The sequence below is a fragment of the Myotis davidii genome, unplaced genomic scaffold, assembly GCF_000327345.1.
Source record: "Myotis davidii unplaced genomic scaffold, ASM32734v1 scaffold309, whole genome shotgun sequence".
NCBI lineage: Eukaryota > Metazoa > Chordata > Mammalia > Chiroptera > Vespertilionidae > Myotis > Myotis davidii.
The window spans coordinates 1831912-1856747 of NW_006383013.1; the positions used below are offsets into that span (position 1 = coordinate 1831912).

At 41.5% G+C, this 24836-nt stretch overlaps 1 protein-coding gene across 9 annotated transcripts in view; it reads left to right on the forward strand.

The window, feature by feature from the left end:
* Positions 1–52: 52 nt before the first annotated feature.
* Positions 53–24836, forward strand: part of TTLL5 (tubulin tyrosine ligase like 5) — a 269203-nt gene continuing 244419 nt past the window's right edge. For 4 of the 9 annotated variants that reach the window (XM_015558041.1, XM_015558046.1, XM_015558042.1 and 1 more), the window contains exons 1-6: positions 53–145; positions 1209–1377; positions 7080–7186; positions 15568–15650; positions 17424–17530; positions 19222–19352. In XM_015558041.1, coding sequence (XP_015413527.1) covers positions 1304–1377; positions 7080–7186; positions 15568–15650; positions 17424–17530; positions 19222–19352 — 502 coding nt within the window. In that variant the 5' untranslated portion in view covers positions 53–145; positions 1209–1303. Of the gene's footprint in view, positions 146–1208; positions 1378–7079; positions 7187–15567; positions 15651–17423; positions 17531–19221; positions 19353–24836 lie in introns of those variants that run through there. The other 5 variants (XM_015558045.1, XM_015558043.1, XM_015558048.1 and 2 more) reach the window with 3 other exon arrangements.

Genomic DNA, 24836 nt, shown 5'->3' on the forward strand with positions numbered 1-24836 from the left:
AGGTGCGCTCCCGGGTCTGGGCGGGCGCGGTCGGCTGCACTTCCCGCTCGGAGTCCGGGGGCTGCGGTAGGTTTCCGGGCGCGCTGCGGCGGAGTTGCCTGCGCCCTTCCCGCGGGGAGCATCTGCGGACCTACCGGGAATTGGGGTGAGCAGGGGTGGGGCTGATGGGCTGATCCCTAGAGCGAGTGTCCCTCATCTTGTTGCGGATGTCCTGCCCGCTCTCTCCCCGCCCTGCAGGCAGCCTCGTTCAGTTTTAATTGGAAGGACGTGCCAACATTGGGGAGAGATGGAGAAACCCTGCGGGGAGTCCTCGGAAGAACGCCTCTGGAGGTGGTTGGGTACTGCCCATTCCGCGGAAGGTCTGCAGGGATCATGATCCGGGCCGGCATTTTTTGGTTCCGTTTATAATTTCACCGTATCCAGGAATGCATAGCAAAAGGAGGTTTAGAGAGATTTACATCAAGTGGTTATCTCTGAATTGTGATCATCTCTGATAATCATTTGAATATTTTCATTTTCTTGATCTATTTTCTATTCCTTGCTCAGGCACAACATACATATACTTTTACCCCGTGGGAAATTTTTGTTAGAAATGGAAAACATCCTAATTTTAATGTCTGAGATTCAATCATAGTTGGTGATTTTTAGCAAGGGACGGTAGTTTTTGAGTGTTTGGAAGGACATTTTTTCCCCCCAGTTATTTATGACCTCGATTCAGGAGAATATATTAATCTTTTGGTTCAGTAGTTGAATTTTTAGTGGCAACCTGACGGCATTTTATCTGTGTGTTTGTCGTAAGAGACCAAATAAATATTTACAAGTTTTTTAAATCTTGAGTTTTTACTTTTAACCCAGGTCAGGTTTTAGCAGCAAGGAATATATGTTTCAGGCAATCCTCCTCCTACCTCAGACTTCCCTAAAAGTTAGGTAAGTCTGTCCTTTTGGTGAATGATAGATACTGTGTATAAAAGAAAAATGAAAAACTCAAACGTAATAACAGTTCTTCGGATACATAGTGGACAGACAGTACGGTTGGGCAAAAAAACTTGATTTGGGGGAGGCATATGTGAGGCACTGTGATAGAAGGTAAGCACCTAGAGGTTGGGCACCGGTGAGGTACATATTCATTTTCATTGCTTGGAAGATCATCAGCAATCATGAACAAACAGATGTCACATCGTGTTTCACAAACTTTGGCTTCCCTACAGGTATCTGTGCCACCCGAATTGTTTGATCCAGTGACTCTGCAAGGAAAGGTCTCTGAGGCCCCCGTCTGCTGACTGCATGACAAACCCTAAAGGACATGCCAATCGTGATGGCCCGGGACCTGGAGGAAACGGCATCGTCCTCAGAGGATGAGGAGGTGGTAAGCCAAGAGTAAGTAAGAGCCCGCCTGCCTCGGAGCCTTTGCCTCGAGGGTGGGGAAAGCGTTCTCTTTTACTTAGGCACATCCTTCCACCCAGTGTCCTTCCTTTGGTATTTCCTGATTCTGGTTTTAGCTTCTACCCATGATCTAATGAAAGATCTTATTATTTGGTCCTTATCCGAAATGAGATAGAAGGCTCTGTGAGTGAACGAACATCGGCTCTAGGTGTTCCAGGTAGTAGCTCTTAGTCAGCTCCTGATCGGGGCTTCTAACATAGGAGATTTTGAAATGTTTTAGATAGTGAAGAAAAGTAGGTCTCCAAACACTGTGAAACTGGTTATGTTACTTTCTCAAAAATCTTTACAATGATGGAATGATGATCATGTAGAGAGGTCAGGTGACTTACCAGAGTCATTGAGGGGCCGTACATCAGAATGCTGTCGCCTTTGCTGGGTCTGTTGAACAACAGTGCTTTCCTGAGTTCTTTTATGTAAGAGACTCAAAATAATAAAAATGTAAGTGCTAGTGGTAAGAGCAGCTGCTATAGATGATGGTATGGGCTTTAACTACTGTATTTCATTTAATCTGAAGCTGCTGTTATTCCCACTTTATTAAATTTGTCCTCACAAATACCAAAGGACTTTCTCAGGGATGTGTAGAGAGTAAGCGATGGATTGAGATTCAGACCTAGTTTTACTGAATTTTGAAGCACTTTGCTATTTTGCCTCCTTCAACCTTATTACTTGACAGAGAACAAAGAGAAAAGCTGGCTTATAGTTAAGATTCGTTTTAAGATTTTCTGCAGGTCCCCTTGGATATGTGCTGTATTACCTGAGAAATGGGGATAATATCTCCCAGGCTATTTTGTAGGAGTGTGTTTAGGATCAAATAGAATAATGTCTATGAAATTACTGTGTAAATTGTAAAGCGCGGTACACGTATAACATACTATTCTTACTTGCTTTAATATTGAACTTAAAGTGGACTTCTTATAAAGTGGAAGATTTTTCATTATTTAATATTGTAACTTGAGAAAATTATTGAAGCATTAATAAAGCTTTGGGGAAAGGCTTCTCATCACTGTTAAGTTGTAGAAAATAATAGAGGCTTGACATTATATTTGGGTCATTCTCATTCAGGATAATTAAATGGACAATTCCCTGTGGCCATTTGCCTCCTATGACATCTTGCTTTCTGTGTGCTGCCTCTTACTCATTTCATAGAATTTTAACTTCTTCTCCAAGCATCAGTCTTTCTAATTTCAAGATTATTGTTTTACTCCATAAATATTTTTCTTCTTAGTGGGCTTAGAGGTTGGGCCTGACAAGTATGGGGAATACTGGGACCTTCATACTGGTACATGTCTGGACTACAATGTGTGATGTCACCATTTGGTTGCTAGGAGGAGAGATGCTAAATCATTATCCAGCCTCATCACACCAGATGAGGAAGATTATGATCACAGGTAATCTAGTGGCAAGTTTAATAGCTAACACAACTTAGAAGTAGTGATAAATGTAAATGATGTTTTAATATACTGGCATCAACTGTAAAACGGTATAAAAATCTAATTTTGGATAATTCTAATAGTGCTGTGCTTTGCTGCCTATATTCATAATTGAAAAATGTTAAATTTCTAGTAAAAATGAGTGAAATAAAGTGTAATATCCCCCTCCCCCATTGCCCCTGTCCCCCCAATCCAAATTCATGGACCTCGTGAAGTTTATTTTTTGTTTTGTTTTGCTTCTTTCACCCTCTTGCTATTGAATTTTGATGGTTAATCTTGCTCCATCAGCTCGTCTTGTTTATTAGACACTTGTTTTATACATTGGGAATCTTAAGTCAATCTTGTTCACACTTAGAGCAATAGGCTTACTTTTTAAAGTTTTTTGGAAGTTAGAAGGCCTTAAATCATCTAAGGAAGTTGATTTGATGCAAAGATGCATATCCAGGGACATCTGTTAGATCTGCTCGATTTCGAGACTGTATTAAAGTAGTTAATGCCTAGACCTTAGGACTAGAAACGGTCCAGGCAGTCCTTACTCTGCATGGCATTATTTCAGATGGTAAATGTAGAGGGGGTTCTTTTTCTATATTTTGCTTGGGGGTCCCAAATACAAGTTTATATATAGATATGGAAACTTTCATAAAAGGATTTGATGCTGCTTTTGTCGCTGGAAAAATAGTCACTTTAATTTCCCGAATAAAAGCTGGCTTTGTATCAGTTGAGAAGATCATCAACATTTACTTGGAAAAAATAAAAGATCATCAACAAATGATTATACAATGAGTGGTCCAGGAGTTCAGAGAAAGAAGGTATCACTCAGGGCTGGGGGAGCGGGGCAAGGCCTTGGAGAGTGGGATTAAGTGGCATTTCCAGCAGGGACAGTGGTATGACTAAGGCATGGAAGTTTTGAGTTATGTAGGCTGCATCCCAGGGGTGAAGAAGAATATATTCCTCATGAAATTGCTTCTTAAAACCCAAAACGTTCTTAGGTTCTCAGTAAAGTCAACCATAAAACTGGTCTTCTTTGATAATTAATCATTCAAATATGCTGTCCTCTCATGCCTGTAAGGCATATTTTCTTAATCTATTCCAGTTTCTGTGCAAAAGAAAATTTAAGGTCCCAATTTTTAATTTCCTAATCATTTAGAATCTTTTCCCTGTAGCACCACCTGGTGGGAGCATGGTTTTAATGGCAATTTAGCATCTGCCTTAAGTATTTTGTAGTTGAGCTTATTGAATTAATAATTTGTCTGCTACCTCTTTTATATTTTTATGGGTTGTAAGTGAAGAGATTTCTCCTTCAGGGATTTGGCTTTCCACAGCGTGAGTGCAGTCAGGGCCTTGGCTCTTCTCAGCTGTGCATCTGCTGTTTGTATTCTGATACCCCTGTCTTATCGCAGTGTTCCATTGTGTGTAAGTGATAAGGCACAGTGGTGCCAGTTTGTAGCTAATGCCAGGTTGACAAGGAACTTCGGATAGTTTCCAGAGTTTCTACCCAAGACTGGATAGGCCGCCTGTTTTCCCCTCTATCTATCCTCTGACTTAGAAATATAGTGGAAAATTAAAGTTGGAAGAGATCACAGGAATAGCTTGACCCCATGCCCACGTATTGTAGGTGTTAAAGATCAAAAAAGCAAGCAAAACAAAAAAAATCTTTGCTAAAAAATGCACCCTGTAAGCACCATTTCTCACAAGTGGGCTCAATCATCCAGGTCAAAGAGCAAGGACAACAAGCATCCACATTCCATTTCTACAAAGCAGGAAATGAGCTAGGTATGGTGTTCTCTGCTCTCCTCACTAAAAGGCTTTTGGCAGCTCATTCCCAAGTCTAAAGGCTGCCTTCTAAAATTGGTAGTCTGCAGCCTATTCATTCACAGTATGGATGTTTTTAAACTTGGGTTGGGAGGGTCTGACTTGGCCTTGAGATTTGTGGTTAAGGGTGTGGCCATGTGAGTTTTTTTGTTTTTTTAAAAAAATATATTTTACTGATTTTTTACAGAGAGGAAGGAGAGGGATAGAGAGTTAGAAACATCGATGAGAGAGAAACATCGATCAGCTGCTTCCTGCACACTCCCTACTGGGTATGTGCCCGCAACCAAGGTACATGCCCTTGACTGGAATCGAACCCAGGACCCTTGAGTCCTCTGGCCGATGCTCTATTCACTGAACCAAACCGGTTAGGGCAATTAATTCCCTTTTAATGTGAGTGAATTTCGTGCACCGGGCTACTAGTTCTACTCATAATACTGATCATATCTATGACTGTAGTTGCTTCATGACCTTGTTTAATCTGTTGCTGTTCTTCAAAGCTTTCCTAACCAAGGTACATGCCCTTGACTGGAATCGAACCCAGGACCCTTGAGTCCGCAGGCCAATGCTCTATCCACTGAGCCAAACCGGTTAGGGCGCCGTGTGAGTTTTTGAGAGCGAACTGAATCTTGGCTCAGTGGGTCTTAATTCCATTTAATAAATTTGATTGGTTTAAGTTCCCAAAGAGTTGAGTTTAAGGTGTTCCATATACAGAACATCACCGAAATGTGATTAGGGTGTCAGAAGGGTGGAAAGAGCACAGACATTTGGGTTCATATATCTTTCCTTTACTCAGCCTTGGGCAGATTACTTAACCTCTCTGAACACCTTTTCCTCAGTTCATAGTGGGGGCAATAGGAATAAATGAGATATCAGGAAAGCTCTTAGTTTATTTCCTGGCACATAGTAGGTACTCAGGTAATTTACCTCTTTCCTGTTCTACCTTCCTGCACTAAGGAGGTTCAGGTTTCCTAATCTTTGAGTAAATTGATTAAACGGAGATTTTCTGAGGCTAAGGAAAGAAAATAAAGTCAGGGATTCTTCTCTGGAGGAAAAATACCTGTTTTTGCATTTAATAAGGCTTTATTTAAAATATGTGGTTTTAATTGGGGTACTGGTAAGAATTTGGTTTCCTAGCTCAGAATTTTAAGATGGGGTCATCGAATTGCCTTAAAAAAGGACTATACAGGCTGGTGTGGCTCAGTGGGTGGTTGAGCATGGACGCATGAACCAGGCGGTCATGGTTTGATTCCCCATCAGGACACATGCCCCAGTCTAGGGCTCGGTCCCCATAGGGAGCACACAGGAGGCAGCCAGTGGATGATTCTCTCTCATCATTGCTGTTTCTGTCTCCCTCTCCCTTTTTCTCTCTCTAAAATCAATAAAAACATTTTTTTTAAATAAAAAGGACTATAGGGTTTCAAATGATATATAAATTATTGTGAATCTATTTGTTAGGATTCTTTATGTGTACTGGGGACTAAAACATAACTGTATTTTTTGTCCTAAAAATAAAGGGACTTCATTAGTTCATATTTAGGAAAGACTTGATTCTGCAGCTCTAAGTGTGCCACTTAGGATCTCCTTTCTCTCATTCTTTTAATCAGGCTCCCACTGACTTCCTCCGTTACTAGCATCTCCAGACTCTCCTGTCAAGGTCACAAAATATGTGGTTTTAATTGGGGTACTGGTAAGAATTTGGTTTCCTGTGGAAAACACTTTGGCTGCCTCAATCCCTCCCTCACAGCACTTCCAGCCCTCACTCTTGACTGGACTGATAAAGTAGCTCCCACCTGGTCTCTTGTCTTCACACTTGCTCGCTCTAAGTCTTTTCATCACACATATTTCCCTATTCAAGAACCCTACTAGCATCTCCAGACTCTCCTGTCAAGGTCACAAAATATGTGGTTTTAATTGGGGTACTGGTAAGAATTTGGTTTCCTGTGGAAAACACTTTGGCTGCCTCAATCCCTCCCTCACAGCACTTCCAGCCCTCAGTCTCTTACACCATCAAGGGAACGAGTGGCCATCTCTTCTGTAGCTGCCAGAGAAGAGAAAAAGCATTGCTTTCTCAGAGGGTCTTACAACGTGTCACCTGACCTTTACTTGGCTCCAATTGGCTTATGTGCTCATCCCTGAAACAGCCACTATAATTGGGGGATAGAATGTCCTAATTGGCTGAAGCCAGTCCAGGCTCGTCCCAGGACCAGGGATGGAATTAATCTTAAACAAACCACATGGCTAAAAATGGAAAATGAATGGTTTCCCATAGGACATTTAGGGTTCTTGTTTTAGAAGGAGGGGAAAGGTTTTAAGCAGCCAACCACAGTAATCTGCTTCGGCAGTTAATTCAGATTTTGAGTTGTAAATTAATAAAACCTTTTGTTATGGTTGTAGGGATCATCCATGTATCATGTGGACTGGAGGCTGCAGGAGAATTCCAATTTTGGTATTCCATGCTGAGGCAATTCTGACCAAGGATAACAACATTCGAGTAATTGGAGGTGAGTATGACTTCTCCACAGAAGGTAGGGCTGGGGCATGGCCCTGGCAACCTTGTTCTGCAGAAATTGACAACACCTATAGATAGGGAAATGGCCTTGGCCATGAGAAGACTATCTTTATTATACTTGAAAGGATTATTAGGGTTTCTGGAATTGTTTTCTGCATATTATTTTTTCTCTTTTGAATTTTTTTTCAGAATATGTATACATGTGCTTATTGTTATTTTATTGTAGTAAAATATACAAAACAAAACTTACTGTTTTAGAGTGTACAATTCAGTGGCATTTAGTACATTCACCACTTGTTGTGCAACAATCACCACTATTTAGTTTCAGAACATTTTTATCATCCCAGAAGTAAACTCTGTACTCATTAAGTAGTCAATACCCAGCCCTGACAGCCCCTAATCTACTTTCTGTCTCTGTGGATTCATGTCTTCTGGATATCTATAATAATAAAAGCGTAATATGCAAATCGACTTGAAGGACGTCTGGACGTCTTTCCAGACGAAGCCAGGGCTGCAGCCTTGGGATCGAGGCTCCCACGGCTGTGAGGGAGGGATTGAGGCAGCCAAAGTGTTTTCCACAGTGATTGCACTGTTTTACATTTCCATCAACAATATATGAGAGTTCTCATTTCTCCACATTCTCACTAACATTTCTTTTGTTTTTTAGATCATCGCTATACTAGTGGGTGTGAAGTGGTATCTTACTGTGGTTTTGATTTGTATTTCCGTAATGACCAATGACCTAGAGCATATTTTTAAAATATATATATTTTTATTTACTTTTAGAGAGGAAGGAGAGGGAGAGATAGAAACTCCATTGGCTGCCTTCTGCATGCCTCTACTGAGGATTGAGCCTGCAACCCAGGCATGTGCCCTGACTGGGAATCGAGCCAGGCACCACAGGCTGAGCAACATAGAGCATCTTTTCATTAATATATCTTCCTTGGAGAAATGTCTGTTCAAGGCTTTTGCTTATTTTTTAATTGGGTTGCTTGTCCTCCTGTTGTTGAGTAATAAGATTCCTTATCCATTCTGAATATTAGAACCTTATTAGATATATGATTTACAAAATTTTTCTGTGGTTTGTCTTTTCACTTTTTTGATAGTATTTTTTCATGAGCTAAAGGTTTTCACTTTGTTAACGTCTAATTTGTCTGTAGTTGTTTTTTTGTTGCTTATATTTTTGGTATATTTACGAAACCGTGGCCTAACCCAAGGTCATGATCCCCATGCTTTGTTCTAAGAGTTATATAGTTTAAGCTCTTATATTGGAGATAAATGGTGTTTGATCCATTTTGAATTACCTTTTTTAATGTGAGGTAAGGGTCTACATTCTTTTGCATGTGTATATCTTATTTGTCCAACATAATTACTTAAAGAGACTATTCTTTCTCTATTGAATGCTTTTGGAACTCTTGTTGAAAATCAGTTGTCTGTAGGTATATGGGTTTATTTCTGGACTCTGAATAGACCATTGATTTGTATGTTTATCCTTATACCAGTACCTATCATTTTAATTACTGTGCTTTTGTACTAAGTTTTGAAATTGGGAAATGTGAATCCTTTAACTTTGTTCTTCTGTTTTAAGATTTTTTTTTGGCTATTCAGAGTCCCTTGCAATGCCATATGAATTTTAGGATAAAGCTTTTTAATATCTGCAAAAAGGCCTTTGGGATTTTGATAGGAAATGCATTGAATCTATAAATTGCTTTTGGGAGTGTTGCCATCTTAAAAGTTCTCCAGTCCACAAATAAGGGATGTCTTTCCATTTATTTCTATCTTCTATAATTTCTTGTAGCAGTGTTTTACAGTTTTTAGTGTACAAGTCTTGTAGCTCTTTGGTTAAATTTATTCCTAAATATTTTATTCTTTTTGGTATTATTATAAATTTGGTATTATTATCAATTTTATTTTTGGGTTGTTAATTGTCAGTGTTTAGATTTTCGTATGTTGACCTTATATTCTGAAACCTTGCTGAACTCATTAGCTGTAATAGTTTTGTGTGTGTTGGGGGTTCTTTTGAATTATCTATACTGTATATAAGGTCATGTCATCTGCAAGTAGAGATCATTTTACTTCTTTCCTTACAACTTGGATGCCTTTTGTTTACTTTCCTTGCCTAATTGCTTTGACTAGAACTTTTAGTGCAATGTTGCATAGAAGAGGTGAAAGGTGGATCTTTGTCTTGTTCCTGATCTTATGGGAATGCTTTCCAGTCTTTCACCATTGAGTCTGATGTTAGCTGTGGGCTTTTCAAAATTCCCTTTAGCGTGTTGAAGACATCCCCTTCTAGTCCTTCATTGAGTGTGTGTGTGTTATTTTTATCATGCAAGGGTGTTGGATTTTCTAAAATGCTTTTTCTACATCGTTTAAGATGATTCTGTTTTGTTTCCTTCATTCTCTTAATGTGGTGGGTTACATTGATTGACTGTTGTATGTTGAACAACCCTTGCATTCCTGAGAGAAATCCCAGGTGGTCATGGTATGTTATCCTTATGCTGCTGGATTTGGTTTGCTAGTATTTTGTTGAGAATTTTTGCATCTGTATTTATAAGGGATATGGGTCTGTGGTTTTCTTGTGATGCCTTCATCTGGCTTTGGTATCAGGGTAATGCTAGCCTCAGAGGATAAGTTCCCTTCTCTTTGGAAGAGTTTTAAGAAGGATTATTGTTAATTTTTTAAATGTTTGATAAAATTCATCTGCGAAGCCATCTTAACTCATTTCATTGCTAGTAAAGTGGAGGTAATACCTATTTTGCAGGCATTGTGAGAAATAAATGTTACGTAATGTTTGGTACATAGTACACACTCAAAACTTATTTTACTTGTTGAATAGGAGCTGCTGTACTTTGAGATTAATTTAAGGTCTGTCCTTGCCATAATGAGCCAAGAGTTTAGAAGATGGTGGGATTGAATATTCTCTCCCTAGGGGTCCTTGTCTTCTAATCCCCTCACCAAGTTGCTAGGTTACCATTTAAAGGAACATGGTTCATTTATAGTCTGAATCCTGAGCAGTAAAAGAGTTGCTAACATTTACTGAGAAACACCCTCAAAATCGAAATATGACATGAGTCAAAATGTCAAATGTGGGTTTGAAAAAAACAGAAGTAAATGCCCCCCAAACATACTTTTTTGGGGGTGCTTGTCACATAAATTAATCTATGTATTTCATGGCAGTGGGCAGACCTGTCCTTTTAATTTTTTTTAAAATATGTTTTTATTGATTTTAGAGAGGAAGGGAGAGGAAGAGAGAGATAGAAACATCAATGATTAGAGAGAATCATTGATCTGCTGCCTCCTGCACGCCTCACATTGGGATTGAGCCTATAACCCAGGCCTGGGCTCTGACCAGGAATCGAACCGTGACCTTCTGGTTCATATGTCAACACTCCATCACTGAGACATGCTGGCTGGGCAGACCCTTCCTTTTTAGAATACCTAACATATACTGGGAATTAGCATCCATCATTGCAGTTTTTCCTTTACTCAAGCAATGACTATTTTCTGGAATCTGTAAGATTTTGGGCTTTTCTTTTCTTTTCTTTTTTTTCACATTCCTGTGATTAAAGAAAAAGCTTTTTTCTCAAAGTCTGTTTTTGAATTTTCTTTATCTTCCCCATTCCTTGTTGTATAATAATTTTTTTCACCTTCTGTATGTGAAGAACAGTTTGAATAATAATAAATCTGCCTCAGATTTCTGAATTGTTAAACATTCTTGGTCTATTTTTTTCTCTTTGCTCTCCTAAATAGCTGACATAGGTCTGCTGAGGTAATAATCCTGTGTTAAATCCTCTTGAGAAGTGTATCTGGGGCATTAATTATCTTTTGTTGATCTCATGTTAGGTGCTAACCTTGTTTGTTCTGTTATCTAGTAAATGTTTCATTGCATTCACTGCTAAAATTTTTGGTACAGTATGATTTCATATGCTTTATTAAATATTCTAGGACATATTTTTCCCCCACAATAGATCCTTTCTCCCCCCCCCCAAACTGTATATACTTTGAACATGTAAATGGGATTTCATTTTAAAGGCAACAGATATTTTCAGTTTAATCCTTTTATAGAATGAAGTATCATTTTATAATTTGCCTCTAATGTGTCAGCTTCATAAATTTGCATTTGGATAGCCCAGCACCTGATAGAAATATGATGTACACTACATATGTAAAATTTCCAGGCTTCATTGAAAAAGTAAACAGAAATAGGTGAGATTAGTTTTAATATATTTTGTTTAATCCAAAATATTGTTTCCACATTTACTCAATATAAAAAAATCACTGAGATAGTTTACATCCTGTGTGTGTATTTTACATTTATTTATTTATTTATTTATTTACGAGAATGAGCATTTTCTGACACGGGTGGGTGGGCCTGCATGATTTCGCACACTCGGCTTCTAGTATTCCATAAATGAGCCCAGCTGGTGTGGTTCAGTGGTCAAGCATCGACCCAGTAGGGCACATGCCCGGGTTGCAGGCTTGATCCCCAGCAGAAGGCGTGCAGGACGCAGCTGATTGATGATTGTCATCATTGATGTGTCTATCTCTCTCTCCTTCTCTACATTTATAGCACATCTCAATATAGTGTCAAATTTTTTAGGAGTACTTGATCTGTATTTATCTATATTATAAAAACCCAGTGGCCCTAATGCCGTAAGGACCAAAGAAAGACTGGTCACCAGGAGGCTGCGTGCATGGCGAGGCGCACACGGTGGGCAGGGACTCTAGTATTCCATAAATGAGCCCAGCTGGTGTGGTTCAGTGGTCAAGCATCGACCCAGTAGGGCACATGCCCGGGTTGCAGGCTTGATCCCCAGCAGAAGGCGTGCAGGACGCAGCTGATTGATGATTGTCATCATTGATGTGTCTATCTCTCTCTCCTTCTCTGAAATCCACAGAAACATATGTTCCATAAATGTTATAGTTGAAAAATAAATTTTTATGCTCAGGTTATTCCAGACAAGTTTTCCAAATGAATTAAATTAATTAAATTTTTAAAAAATCAGTTACTCTCTCACTCTAGTCAAGTGCTCAGTGGTTACACATGGCTAGTGACTACCATGTTCAACAGTGCAGCTGTAATTTTCTGACAGTAGGGCAAGCTACACTATGTTGCCATTGAAGGGGTTATTCTTGTATTCTAAAAGTCAAGACATCAGTTTTGTCTTCATTCTAGTTTCCCATGTTATTTCTGACCAAACCCTTAGGGCACTTCACCATTCCCTAGATGTTTCTGTGCTGACAGATTATTGCTTCCTTGTTTTTATTTGCTCTGCCTACAGTTAGTCCTGGAACTTGCCAGGGGTCTTAGCGCTTCAAGTTGCCTCCCGGGATACTTGCGATTGGAGAAGAGGAAATTCTACAGGCTCATGGTGGATTTGAGGCAATGTGGGTTTGGAGGCTACGATTTTGGATGTTTGGCCGTTTGCTAGTAGGCAAGGAGGGCAGTGGGCATGTTCACTTGCCAGTTTCCATCTGACGGACAGGGAAGAGAGAGCCTAGAGTTACCAGGTTTTCCAAGAGAAGCCCAGGAATCTAGATTGTTATATGAATTGTTCCAATTTTAAAAGGTTGGCAACTAATTCTGTGTTACATTTAAAACACCATAAGGAGTGAACAAACCATGTCGATGAGCTGGATTTGGCCCTTGGGTCGCCAATTTATAACCTCTGGTCGAACATTTACTGGTAATCAGCATTATTGGTCACAGGACTGTTGAATTTGAGTTAAAATCACCAGAGTCACAGCTGCTCTATATCATCCCACCCTGCCTTCCTCACACTCCCCTTTTGGAACATGTTCAGTGTATCTGAGTTGGGTCAGTTAGTAGATGTGGATTAAAAGGAGTTGGTCACTGCTTACTACTTACATACTGAGAATCAGGCTGCCACTGAGTACAGTCATAATTACATTTCCCCTCTATATCAGGAGAAGTAGGAGAAAGTATTAATAGCATTTTTATTTTTGTATTTGCTATATAAAATGTATAAATTTACTTTGTAAATTATAAAGTTTTTACTATATAAACATTTTTATTATGTATCAACAAGTATACAAGCTTTAATGTGTTAACTGACTTAGTGCTTTCAATTATCCTAGGAGGTAAGTATCTGTTATCAATTCCATTTTATAGGTGAGAAAACTGAGCATAGAAAAATGGAGGAACTTATTCAGGATGACAGCCAGGAAGTAGCAGAGGCAGGATTTTAACCCTGATAGTTCCGTTCCGGAGACATCCTCGTTCTGTTATTATCCCCCCCATTTCCTCCAGTCCCATGTGATCGTCTATTTTTCCACACACTTTACTGATCACCTTCCCTGTGGCCTGGTTCTGCGAGGCAAGCACTGCAGAACAGGCTCAGAATTGGAGCACTCCTGGTCTCCAGCAGTTGACATTTTGGCTCTTTGCCAAGTGCAAAATTGGAGATGTTAGTGATCACAGTTATAATGAAAAGACCTAATATTCTTTCATTTTTCTAAGTTTTAAGAATAATACAATAAACACATGTATACTCTTTCCATAGATTCACTAGTTATTAACATTTTGCCATATCTGCTTCTCTCCCCCCCCTTCCCCATCCTATATAATAAAAGCCTAATATGCAAATTGTCCCCTTGGGCAGTCTTTCGACTGGGGATGGTGCAGAGCATCAGCGACAGCACTGTGACCTCTCACTGGCTACTTGGGGTTGGGGGTGACGGGGACAGAGGTGTGGTGAGAACGTGAGGTGTCCCTAAGCTCGCTCTCACTCCCTGCTACCTTCTCCCCAGGACGCCAGGGCTCATGCGCTGGGGAAGCCCCTGAGAGGAACCTGCCCCACACCATCATGGCCTCTTTGGGTGAGCCAGGCTGCAGTCTCAGGGAGCACAAGAGCCGGTCTGCAAGGCTGGCTGGGAGAGAGTGTGCTGCCTGCCTGCCTTCTGTGCAGTGCTGCTGGGTGGCCCAGAGGCCCACACTGTGCCCTGGCCCGCGGCATCAGGCCGCACTCACCGCATCTCCACGTGGGGACTCGGGTGCCGTGACTCAGGTTGAGGAGGGTTTGCGGGGGGCGGGGGGGAGGGTAGGGGCCCAGCTGCCCAGGGCCCAGACGCTTGCACTTTGATCGCCAGCCTGGCCTAGGGACCACACCCGTGCACGAATTTCATGCACTGGACCTGTAGTCATTTGAGAATTAGTTTAAATGCTTCATACCCAAATACTTGGTTTAGTATGTATCCCCTAAGAGCAAAGGCAATATGTAGTCCTTTAAAACATTGTTCTGTAATATTCTTAGATAACTTTTTCAAGCAATTTGTAGTGTGCATAGAAAGAGGTTGAATTTAATGAGCCAGAGTAAATGTTAGTCCTCAGGAATAGGGATATATAGAAATTTCACATGATTACAGACTTTCCTTAGACAGGGGTCACAAGCACAGAATGCTTGCAGGTGCCAGGCAGGAAATATGAGTGAGTGCAGTGTGGTCCTGTCTTGGAGGAAGCACTTGCACTTCCGCAGTGGACTCTTGCCGAGAGAGAGAGAGAGAGAGAGAGAGAGAGAGAGAGAGAGAGAGAGAGAGACACCCAGAAATCTAGATTTTTATATGTTTAAAAGGTTGACAAGTTTAAAAGGTTCACCATTAATTCAATTTTATTTTTAAAGCACAATGAGAAATGAGCACACTATGTCTGCAGGTTGGTGTTGGCCCTCAGGTCACCAGTTTCTGACCTCTGGTCTCGGAGATACTGGTAATCAGAAGGATTGCACACAGAGTGCTGCCTAGAGCAGGGGTTCTCAACCTTTTTAGTGCATTGGGTCCTAATGAGTCTCTTTTCAGAATAATGTTTTTAAATCAGAATAATGTTTGGTAAGTGTATAAAAGTTATATATAACTACAAAGGAAATCATATTGAAATATTATCATAATATTTTTTAAAACCTAGATATGTGCCTTGATTAGTATAATGATCTAGTGGTAGATCTGTTAATTTCCGTAGTTTTTAAAGACTGTGAGAATAAGTGATACTTTGAGATAACTGTAACAACTGTAAAATAACATTAAAATTTTTGATCTCTACTGGTGGCAGGGTCACTGGTGGTTACTGCTAATAATACTCTGCATGGTTGCTTATATTCCTAATTGAAAGTAATGTTACATTTCAACTAGAAATTCACAAAAACAAAGATGTCATTTCTCCCTATACATGTTTAGTAACTCCCAACAAATTTCAGGTTAAGAATCCCTGAAATCTGCAGCCCCTACTTGTATCATAGTAGCATAAGGTAGCAGTATAATATTATCGAGTGTAATTAAGCAAGCTACCCTCTAACAGTTTATTTCTGTCTCTACAGTGAACTTTCTGGTTACTGAACTTGAATCTATGTTTTTCTTTAGAACGTTATCATTTGTCTTACAAGATTGTGCGAACAGACAGTCGCCTGGTCCGCAGCATTCTGACAGCCCATGGATTTCATGAAGTAAGCTCATTTTGACTACTCACCTAACCTGTCCAGAAGCTGAAAATCCTAGCCACCTGACTGTCAGTTACCATGCCAACGCTAGAAAGTACTTGGGACCAACGCTTAGTGGTGATGGGAGAACTTGAATTGAATTCCATGCAATTCATGGAAGACATTTCCACAATTAAAAGCTTTTTTTTTTTACTTGCTAAGTTTATAGGCTTAGGCTAGAGGCAGAGTTGCCCATAAGGAATTGTTTGTTACCCAATTAAGGTTCTTTGATTGCAAACACCAGAAACAGACTCTGTTTAACATACACCAAAAGGGATTTGTAGGAAAAGTGCTCATAAGATGGTTAGCAGGATCAGAAAAAACTGCAAAAGCAGCCTTTGGAAGGAGAGAGACAGGACAGCTCCAGGGATCTAGGACGGGAAGCTTCAGGACCATCTCCTGTAGGCACCACGTGGAAGAGACTCAACTCCATTCGTTGTCCTTGTGCCTTTCTTCACTCAAGAATCACATTATGGAGATAGAGTGACTGGCTCAGCTTGGGTCATGGATTCACTCTTTCGGGGGAGAGAGGGACAGATGATTGGCAGGTCCTTTAAAACCAAAGAGTATGTGATTCCCAAAGTAAATGGGGAAAATTGGGATTTTGACATCAAAAGGGACAGGCAAAAATGCTGGACACATTTCCACTGTAGAGATTTTTGTTGTTAATCCTCACCCAGGGATATTTTCCCATTTGATTTTTAGAGAGAGTAGAAGAGAGGGGGAGAGACACAGAGAGAGAAGCATCTATATGAGAGAGACACATTGATTGGTGGCCTCGCCGGTGATTGAGCCTGCAACTGAGGTACCTTCCCTTGACTGGAATTGAACCCAGGGCCCTTTAGTCCAAGGGCTGGAGCTCTATCCACTGAGCCAAACTGGCTAGGACCACTGTAGAGATTTTGAGACACTTGATAAAGGCATGCTTGCCAACTCTTTATCCTAGGCTGAAGTCTGAGGTAGGCATTTTGAAGTTCTGGTACCAGTTTATATACTGTCTTGCTGCTATTTCATCTCCAGGGCTCCCTTCCTCTCTCTCTCAATATGGCACCTACCACATCATAGACTCAGAATACAGAATTGTTTAATGAATGTACAAATAAATTATTATGAATGACTGAATAGTGGATTCTAAGTTGATTTGCTACTATATCTGATCAGTACTTTATGTGCAGCCTCTGCAAGAACAAAAGGATACCCTGAAAAGGGAGTTTTGGAGTTGGGCCTTCTTCTCATACTTGGATATGCAAAAATATGAAGAGAAATTGTGGACTTCTAGAGAAGGATTAATTTATTCTACTTTAAAAAATATGTTTTTATTGATTTTTAGAGAGAGAGGAAGGGAGAGGAAGAGATAGAAACACTGATGAGAGAGAAACATCCATTGGGTGCCTCTTGCACGCCTCTTCCTGGGGATCAAGTCCACAACCTGGGCATGTTCCTTAACCAGGAATCGAACGAGTGACCTCTTGGTGCATGCGTCAGTGCTCAACCACTGAGCTACACCAGCCGGCTGTTCTACTTTTTATGTCTGGGATTTTCCCAACTCCAATTCTTTAAACTTGATTAAGCCCATGTTCTATGTCCTTAACTTTTCTGTGTTGCTAGGCTCACATCCTAACTGGGCCGCCCCACGAAGACTCTGTGGATGAAAAATCTCTTTGGCCTTTTCTGCATGGCTCTTCGTGGGGAGGGGTTATCGTTGATGTTTTTTTACCTTGTCCTTTTATCTGTCCTCAGGTTCACCCAAGCAGCACTGACTATAACCTAATGTGGACAGGATCCCACCTGAAGCCCTTCTTACTTCGCACCCTCTCTGAAGCACAAAAGGTTAACCATTTTCCCAGGTAATCTCTTGTAGCTACTTTGCTCCTTTTAAAGGCACCTGACATTATCATAGATTTAAATATAAAACCTAAAACTAAAACTTTTAGAAGAAAACATAGGAGAAAATCTCTATGATTTTGGATTAGGTAAACATTTCTTAGAGATAACAATAGAAGTACAGTGGGGCCTGGACTTACGAGTTTAATTTATTCCGTGACGGAGCTCATAACTCAAATTACTCCTATGTCAAATCACTGTGACGTTCGCTGTGCCAACTAGCGGTGGGGTATCTGAAGCTGGTTCGTAACCCGAATTTTTTTGAGCTTGCAACTCAAAGCAAAATATCAGCCGAGAGACGGCTCATATCTCAAAAAAACTCATTAGTCGGGACACTCGTAAGTCAAGGCCCCACTGTACAATCCCTGTTCTGGCTGGGTAGCTCAGTTGGTTGGAGCATTGTTCCATACACCAAAATGTTGCGGGTTCAGTTCCTGGTCAGGGCACGTAACCTAGATTGTGGGTTCAATCCTCATTCGGGCCGTGTACGGGAGGCAACCAATCATTGTTTCTCACATCGATGTTTCTCTTTTTCTCCGGCTCCCTTCCTCTCTCTCTAAAATCAAATAAAAAAGTGTATCCTTGGATAAGGATTAAAAAGTAATTATATATCAAGACCCCTGATTGGAGCCCATTGCGCTCTCTCCCTGCCTGTGTAGCTAGGTGATATGAAGTGGGGCTGGAGGCCAAGGGCTGTTACTGCCATTTGGAAATACTTGCCTCGCGTAGATCCAGCCTTAATGTTTTTCTGGGAAATATGCTAATTAGCCGAGCATCACGACCGAAGATGGGCTGGAGAGGACTGCGTGCTGCAGCCACGGGGAGGTTGGAGGTGGGGGTGGGCTGGAGTGGAGACACAACACACAGGAGCGCCTGCCCCCACCCCAGCGGACACAACACTGCGGCCAGGGCTACGCGGATCAGGCACGGGTCCTGGCCCCCCACAGGGTGCCTCCTCGTGCGATTTCAATCGCGTGCTGGGCCTCTAGTAATAAATAAAAACCTATACACAAATGCTTATTTGACTTTATTCATAATCTCCAAAAATTGGAAACAGCTCATGTGTCCTTCCACAGGTGAGTGGATAACTGAACGGTGGGTCACTACTGAGCCATAAAACAGAGTGAAACACTGATACATGCAACCACAAGGGTAAATCTCAATTGTGTGTGTCACCTTCCGTGAAAGAAGACAGTCTCACAAGGATACACACATCACATGATTCCCTTTAATTGACTTTCTGGAACAGGCAAAATACAGGGACAGAAAACAGGTGTCTTTGCCAGGGCCTGGAGGTGATTGGGAGGTTTGACTGCAAGGGACTTGAGGTAACTTTTTGGGATGTTGGAATTGTCTAAATCTTGATTGTGGTGGTGGTTACCTAACTGTATGTGTTTGTTCAAATTCAGAATAATACACTAAGAAAAGCAAATTTTATTGTACATAATGTATACCTTAATGACTAAACCTGACCAAAGAAATCCATTCCATGAAAATGATGAAAAAACCTTTGGGGTTGACAGTGATAGATTTGGGATCTACTGTTCTCAGTGACTGCTCTAGAACCATGAATGTGAACTCTTCAGGGTGTGATAACATTGGATCGCCTCTGAGTTGGAGTTGACTGAAATGGAAGTACTTTTATGATTTTTAGGTCATATGAACTAACCCGAAAGGACCGACTGTACAAAAACATCATTCGGATGCAGCATACGCATGGTTTCAAGGCTTTCCACATCCTCCCTCAGACCTTCCTGCTGCCAGCTGAGTACGCAGAATTCTGTAGTAAGTGCTTTGACTTACTGCCCATCCCCAGGAACTGAACTTGGGGCAGACGGACCTCCACGGTTGCCTCAAGTTAGTCACCAAATTAGGCATTCTCAAATCCTTAAAAAACTTGTGTTTCTTTAGTAAAACAGCTGCAGAGATAATTTTAAAATGGAGTTTATTCTAACTGTGTACCTGTATATTCATTCTTAGAAAGGCCCTCAGTGTCATTTATGTAGGACACATTGGTGTCAGGTAATTGTGCTCTTGTCTTGTACACAGGCTCTTCTTCATTGACAAGAGTTAGTGCACATGTAGGGATGTGTGTACTTCTGCATGTAAACTACAGGTGTATCCTCTTTGCTGTCTCTTCCTCTTGCCATTTAGGAATATTCCTGTCCCCTTCATTTCTGGACTTAGTTGTGTTCTTCGAGGTTCTGGTCTCATGCATATTTTGGTGTTTGGAAGTACCAGTTAGTCTCACTGTTTTTCCTTGGAGTTCACACTAATTAATTGGAAACTATCCTTGGGAGCCAACTAGGGATCCAGATGTGAGCTGTGTTGCTGGTAACATTAGATAGGAGCATGTGGCCTGCATCCCCGTGTCAGTGGGCTTCTTACTCCCTTTACCTTGAAGTGAACTCGCCTCCCCAGGTGTAAGCAGAGCAGTGGGCTGTTTCAGGCTTTCCTTCGCGGGGCAGAGCCTGACTCGGTGGGCTTAGCGCACAGGTCAGGTGTGAGGCAGGCTGGGGAGAGTTTAAATAGTGATGACACTAATAGCTGACACTCAGGGAACATTTCCTTTCTACCAGGCCTTCTAAGTGGCACCTCTGCTCTGAGGTAGGTACTGTTACTGTTCCTGCCTCTGCAGATGGAGAGACTAAGATACAGAGAAGTAAAGGAACTTTGTGCAAATGGTGGGAATAGGATTCAGACCTAAATGTTCAGTATTATTTCCTATTTCGAGTTATGTTGAGATATGTTACTACATAATAAAAGTTAAAAGTTCTGTAATAAGCAACCACAGTCTGGCTCCAAGGCCAGGCTCTTCAGCACTGCGCTTTATTGCTAAAGACTCTGGGCAGTGCATACACAGTGACCATTTCCCAGTATCGCCAACGACAGAAGTCACGTCTGTGAGGAGGATCAGATACGACAGGATCAGGTGTGACAGAGGAGAAGCGGACAGACAGTTTTCCTCTGGATGAGTCCCAGGGCGGGACTGTTTCTGTTTCAGGGTAGAGGAAGCATGGGGATAGGAAAAGCAAGGTCTCTCTAAACTTCCTGTCTTTTGATACTTTTACCAGTTGGACTTAAGAATCTGGTCTGGTCACCCAGTGGAGTGTTCTTCTTCTGGGGCTTACGTCACAGGGACGGTCACAGGCTGTACCTTGAGGCCGCCATTCCTCTGATAGCACTATTGCTGGGACCACAAGTTGGCAGTTCAGTGTTTGCCCACACAGGGCTCTGAAATGGGTCGAAAGTGAGTATTAATTAGATGAATGAAGTTAACTTCAGAACTACAGTGCACCCAAAGCTGAAAATCTGCAGTCAAGAATTTTTATGTGACTTTAGCCAAGTTACTTAAACCTCTCTGTACTTAAGCTTTCTCCTCTGTAAAGGGAGACTGTTCCCAGTACTGACCTTACAGAGTTGTTGGGATGTTTAAATAGGTTAACACACGGGAAGCACTTGGAATGTGCTTTATAGGTGCTCAATAAATGTTCACTATTGTTTCCTATTTCAGTTACATTGAAATATATCAACACATAGTAAAAAGTAAAATTTCTGTAGTAAGCCAGCATGATAGCTTGAAAATGCTTCAACTAACAGGTCTGCAGTTTAAAAGGTTCCCAATATGAACTCCTCCTGTTGTTGGATTCCTGGTGAGAAGTTCAAGTCCCGAATAATTTCCTACTAAAGGAATGTAAGTTGAAAATTCCCCTTCTCTTTGCTGTTCTTCCCACCCTTTGGAGGCAGGCCGGGGGCTGGGGAAGCTCACTCAGCTGATTGGGTAGAGTTAGGGTTCCTTCATCAGGTCAAGCCTGACCTGTCTTTCAGTAGAATTGCTCCTTCAGCAATTACTCAAACTTTTATGTGTTCTTCTTTTTAACAAGAGTGAATTCAAGAGGTCAGTAGAATACATAGAATTAATACAGCTGCAACCCAAAGCCACCACATTTAGCCCCTGGGCAGTTATTGCAGGCCCATCGTATACCTCAGTCACCCAAACAAATCACCCGTTGTCACCCAGCGATCCCAGCAGGGACTTGCCGTGTTTGTGGAAGAGGGAGGGCAGGGAGGGTGTGGGGGTAAAGAGGAACCTCCTTGGTTTCAGTCTTGCCAGGGTGCCAGTTGTCCAGAGTTCATGACCTCTCAACTTAAATCCACTGGGAAGAAATCCAACACCATTAGGTTAATTGGGTTGTGAAATTTACATACTAGGGACAAGCCCATTGACGTCAAAGAGACATTCCCCTTTTTCATAAAATCTGTTTTAAGTTCTCTTCTTTCCCTTTGGGGTCTACCTTGCATATCATATATTAGAAAGTTCATTTTCTCCATGACTCTTGTGTACTTGAGTGTGGGCGATAGGAGACGTTTGATAAGGAAAGGGAGGTGAACAGGCTGGCCTTTAGAAAAATAACTGCATGAAATGAATTGGAGGGAACAGGGGGAGGAAACGCAGTGGTCACTTTGGAGATTATTGAGTAATCCAGGTTGGAAGTGTAGCTAGATACAGCTAGGTGGCCAGAATGGACAGAATGGGAGAATGAATAAGGATTGCCAACTGACTGCTAGTAGTGAGGCAGGGGTCAAAGATATCTCCAAAGGTGTGAGTCTGAAAAGCTGGGAGCATCATTACGTCTTTCTTCAGAGAGTGTAGCCAGGAACATGAAGGAGTGTTAGAGTGAGAGAGTATTAAATTTTGGACCAGGTTTGGAGTTGAGGCGTCTACAGGCATCCATGTCGTGATGTTGGCAGGCAGTGTTTAGTTTGCCAGAGAGACAGATTCTGGAATCTGCAGGTGTGGAGGTGGATGTGATTATCAAGGGAGGGAAAAATAACGAGAAGCCACACCGCAGAAAAATCAGAGGGGAGAGAGCGCAACGATGCGAACAATGATTGACGTCCCAGAGAAGGCAGGAGAGGGTTAATCAAGAGCCCCTGTGGAAGGTGAGCTTTAGGAAGGAGGTGGGCATGTCTCCCCTAATACAAGGAAAGGAAGGCCAAGTGATGACCCAGATGAGATTTTAGATAGAAAAGCAGGTGACTGGGTTTATGTAACAAATTCCCAGCCATCTTGGGGTGTAGGGTGATGAGGACACATGCGGGAATGAAGGGCCTACAGATGGGTTTGGGTGTGTGGGAGGGACAGGAAAGTATGAAAATAGCTTGTGTAAGGCCTTTGAAAGAGAACTGATAAGGAATGGGCATGAAGATTGCCTAAAGACACTGAGATACCAGCCAAGGTGGATCTCATGAATTTATGGCTTTTGTTCTAATAAGAGAAAACCTTAAACCCATCTCTGTAGAGATCTGTCCCAGAGACCAAACACTACCTCAAGAGATGTGAAAGCCTGGATATTGCCAGTAATTAGAGTGTGAGGATTGGAATACGTGGTATATATCTTCCTAGACTCCTGGTGCACTGTTGCTCGTTGCAGGATGTAGTAGAATCAGAGGGCTGTGACCTTGAACCTAGGAATCTCTTGGCAACTCCAGCCACATGCGGCCCAGTGGACAGCTTTCTCGGCCGGAAGAAGGACAAAAGAAAGATAGGGTGGCACTAATGTCAGAAAAGCAAAACTTCTCTCCCAGGCCCCAGCAGATTTCTGTTTACTTCTGAATAGAATTGTGTCCTGTGGTCACTTGCAGTTGCAAGAGAGGCTGAGAAATAATTCTAAGGAATAAGCAAAATTTTGACTTCTCATTAATTGCAGTTAATTGCAGGTAGTGAGATTTTAAGGCAATCAGTAAATTTATAGAATCATAATATTAGCATTATAAGAGAACTTAGCAAATCAGACTAAACCCCCTCATTTTGAAGATGAGACTGGACAGTTTATTTTTAAATTTTTATTTTTTCAATTACAGTTTACATTCAATATTACTTAGTATTAGTTTCAGGTGTACCACATAGTGTGTAGACAGTCATATACTTTACAAAGTGTTCACTCGGATATTTCCAGTACTCACCTGGCATGATACATAGTTAATACAATATTATTGACTATATTCCCTATGCTGTACTTTACATAACTACCAATTTGTATTTAATCCCTTCACCTTTTTTACCCAGTTCCCCAAACCCCCTTCCCTCTGGCAACCATCAGTCTTTTCTCTGTATCTATGAGAGACTGGATAGTTTAAGCAAAGTGCCCCTGGTGTAAAAGCCAGAATTCGAATCCAGATCTTTCTACCCCTGGTCCAGAGCCTTTTCCATTAGCCTGCACGGGCTCCCACTGTAGGACCTGGGACACGCTAGAAGGATCGCAGACCCTGTCTAGTACGTCCTCATCCTGAGAGGCTGACAAGCTTTGCAACCTGCCTTTGCCTCTTATTTTTCTTGCTTCGTAACCACATTTTTAGAACCTAGGAAAAACACATTAAGGATAAAAGCCTAACATGAAAGAATTCCAACAATGTGATAAAAGTGAAGCACCAAAAAAGCGAAAACTTCTGATAAGGTTAGTTCACAAAATAAGATTTATTACAGTGTTAGGTGGCAACAACTGCATTTAGCTAGATTTTCCCTTTTGTGAAAATGAGGGTTTTATAAATGTACTTGCCACTGCAAAGGGCCTGTCCCCAGACAGCTTTGGCTGTTTCCTTAGGCTTTCCTATGGCCCCCTGCACTCCCTCTTGACGACTCAGATGTAATTACTTGATCGATGTCTGCCCCTTCTACTAGTCTAATCTCTGTGAGGGCAAGGCTGTCTTTGTCACTACTGCATGGATTGATCAATCCCCTAGCAAACTGATTGACATGGATTGGGTACTTAGAAGTATTGAATGAATGAAGGTTAGAAAATTTTGTAATTTTTGTTTTCTTTTACTATTAATAATTTCTTCTGTGCTCAGCTCATTGCCTCCTTAGTATCTGGGGAAAATAGCAAAATGGAAAAAAATATACATAAATTGTATACAGATACACACATTCAATGGCTTTACTTTATGAAGGCTTAATTTGTCTTATATAACCCCTAGAGGCCCAGTACACAAATTTGTGCATGGGTGGGGTTCCTTGGCCTGGCTGGTGATTGGGGCCGTTTGGGGCCATTAGGCCCCTTCCTGATCGGGGCAGCGGCCAGGGGGAGGGGCTGCAGGAGGTTGGCTGGGGCCACCAGGGGGCAGCTTCTGCATTGAGCATCTGCCCCTGGTGGTCAGTGCACGTCACAGTGACCGGTCGACCGGTCGCAGCATATCATTAGCATATTACACTTTGATTGGTTGAATGGATGACCGGACAACCTGACACTTAGCATATTAGGCTTTTAT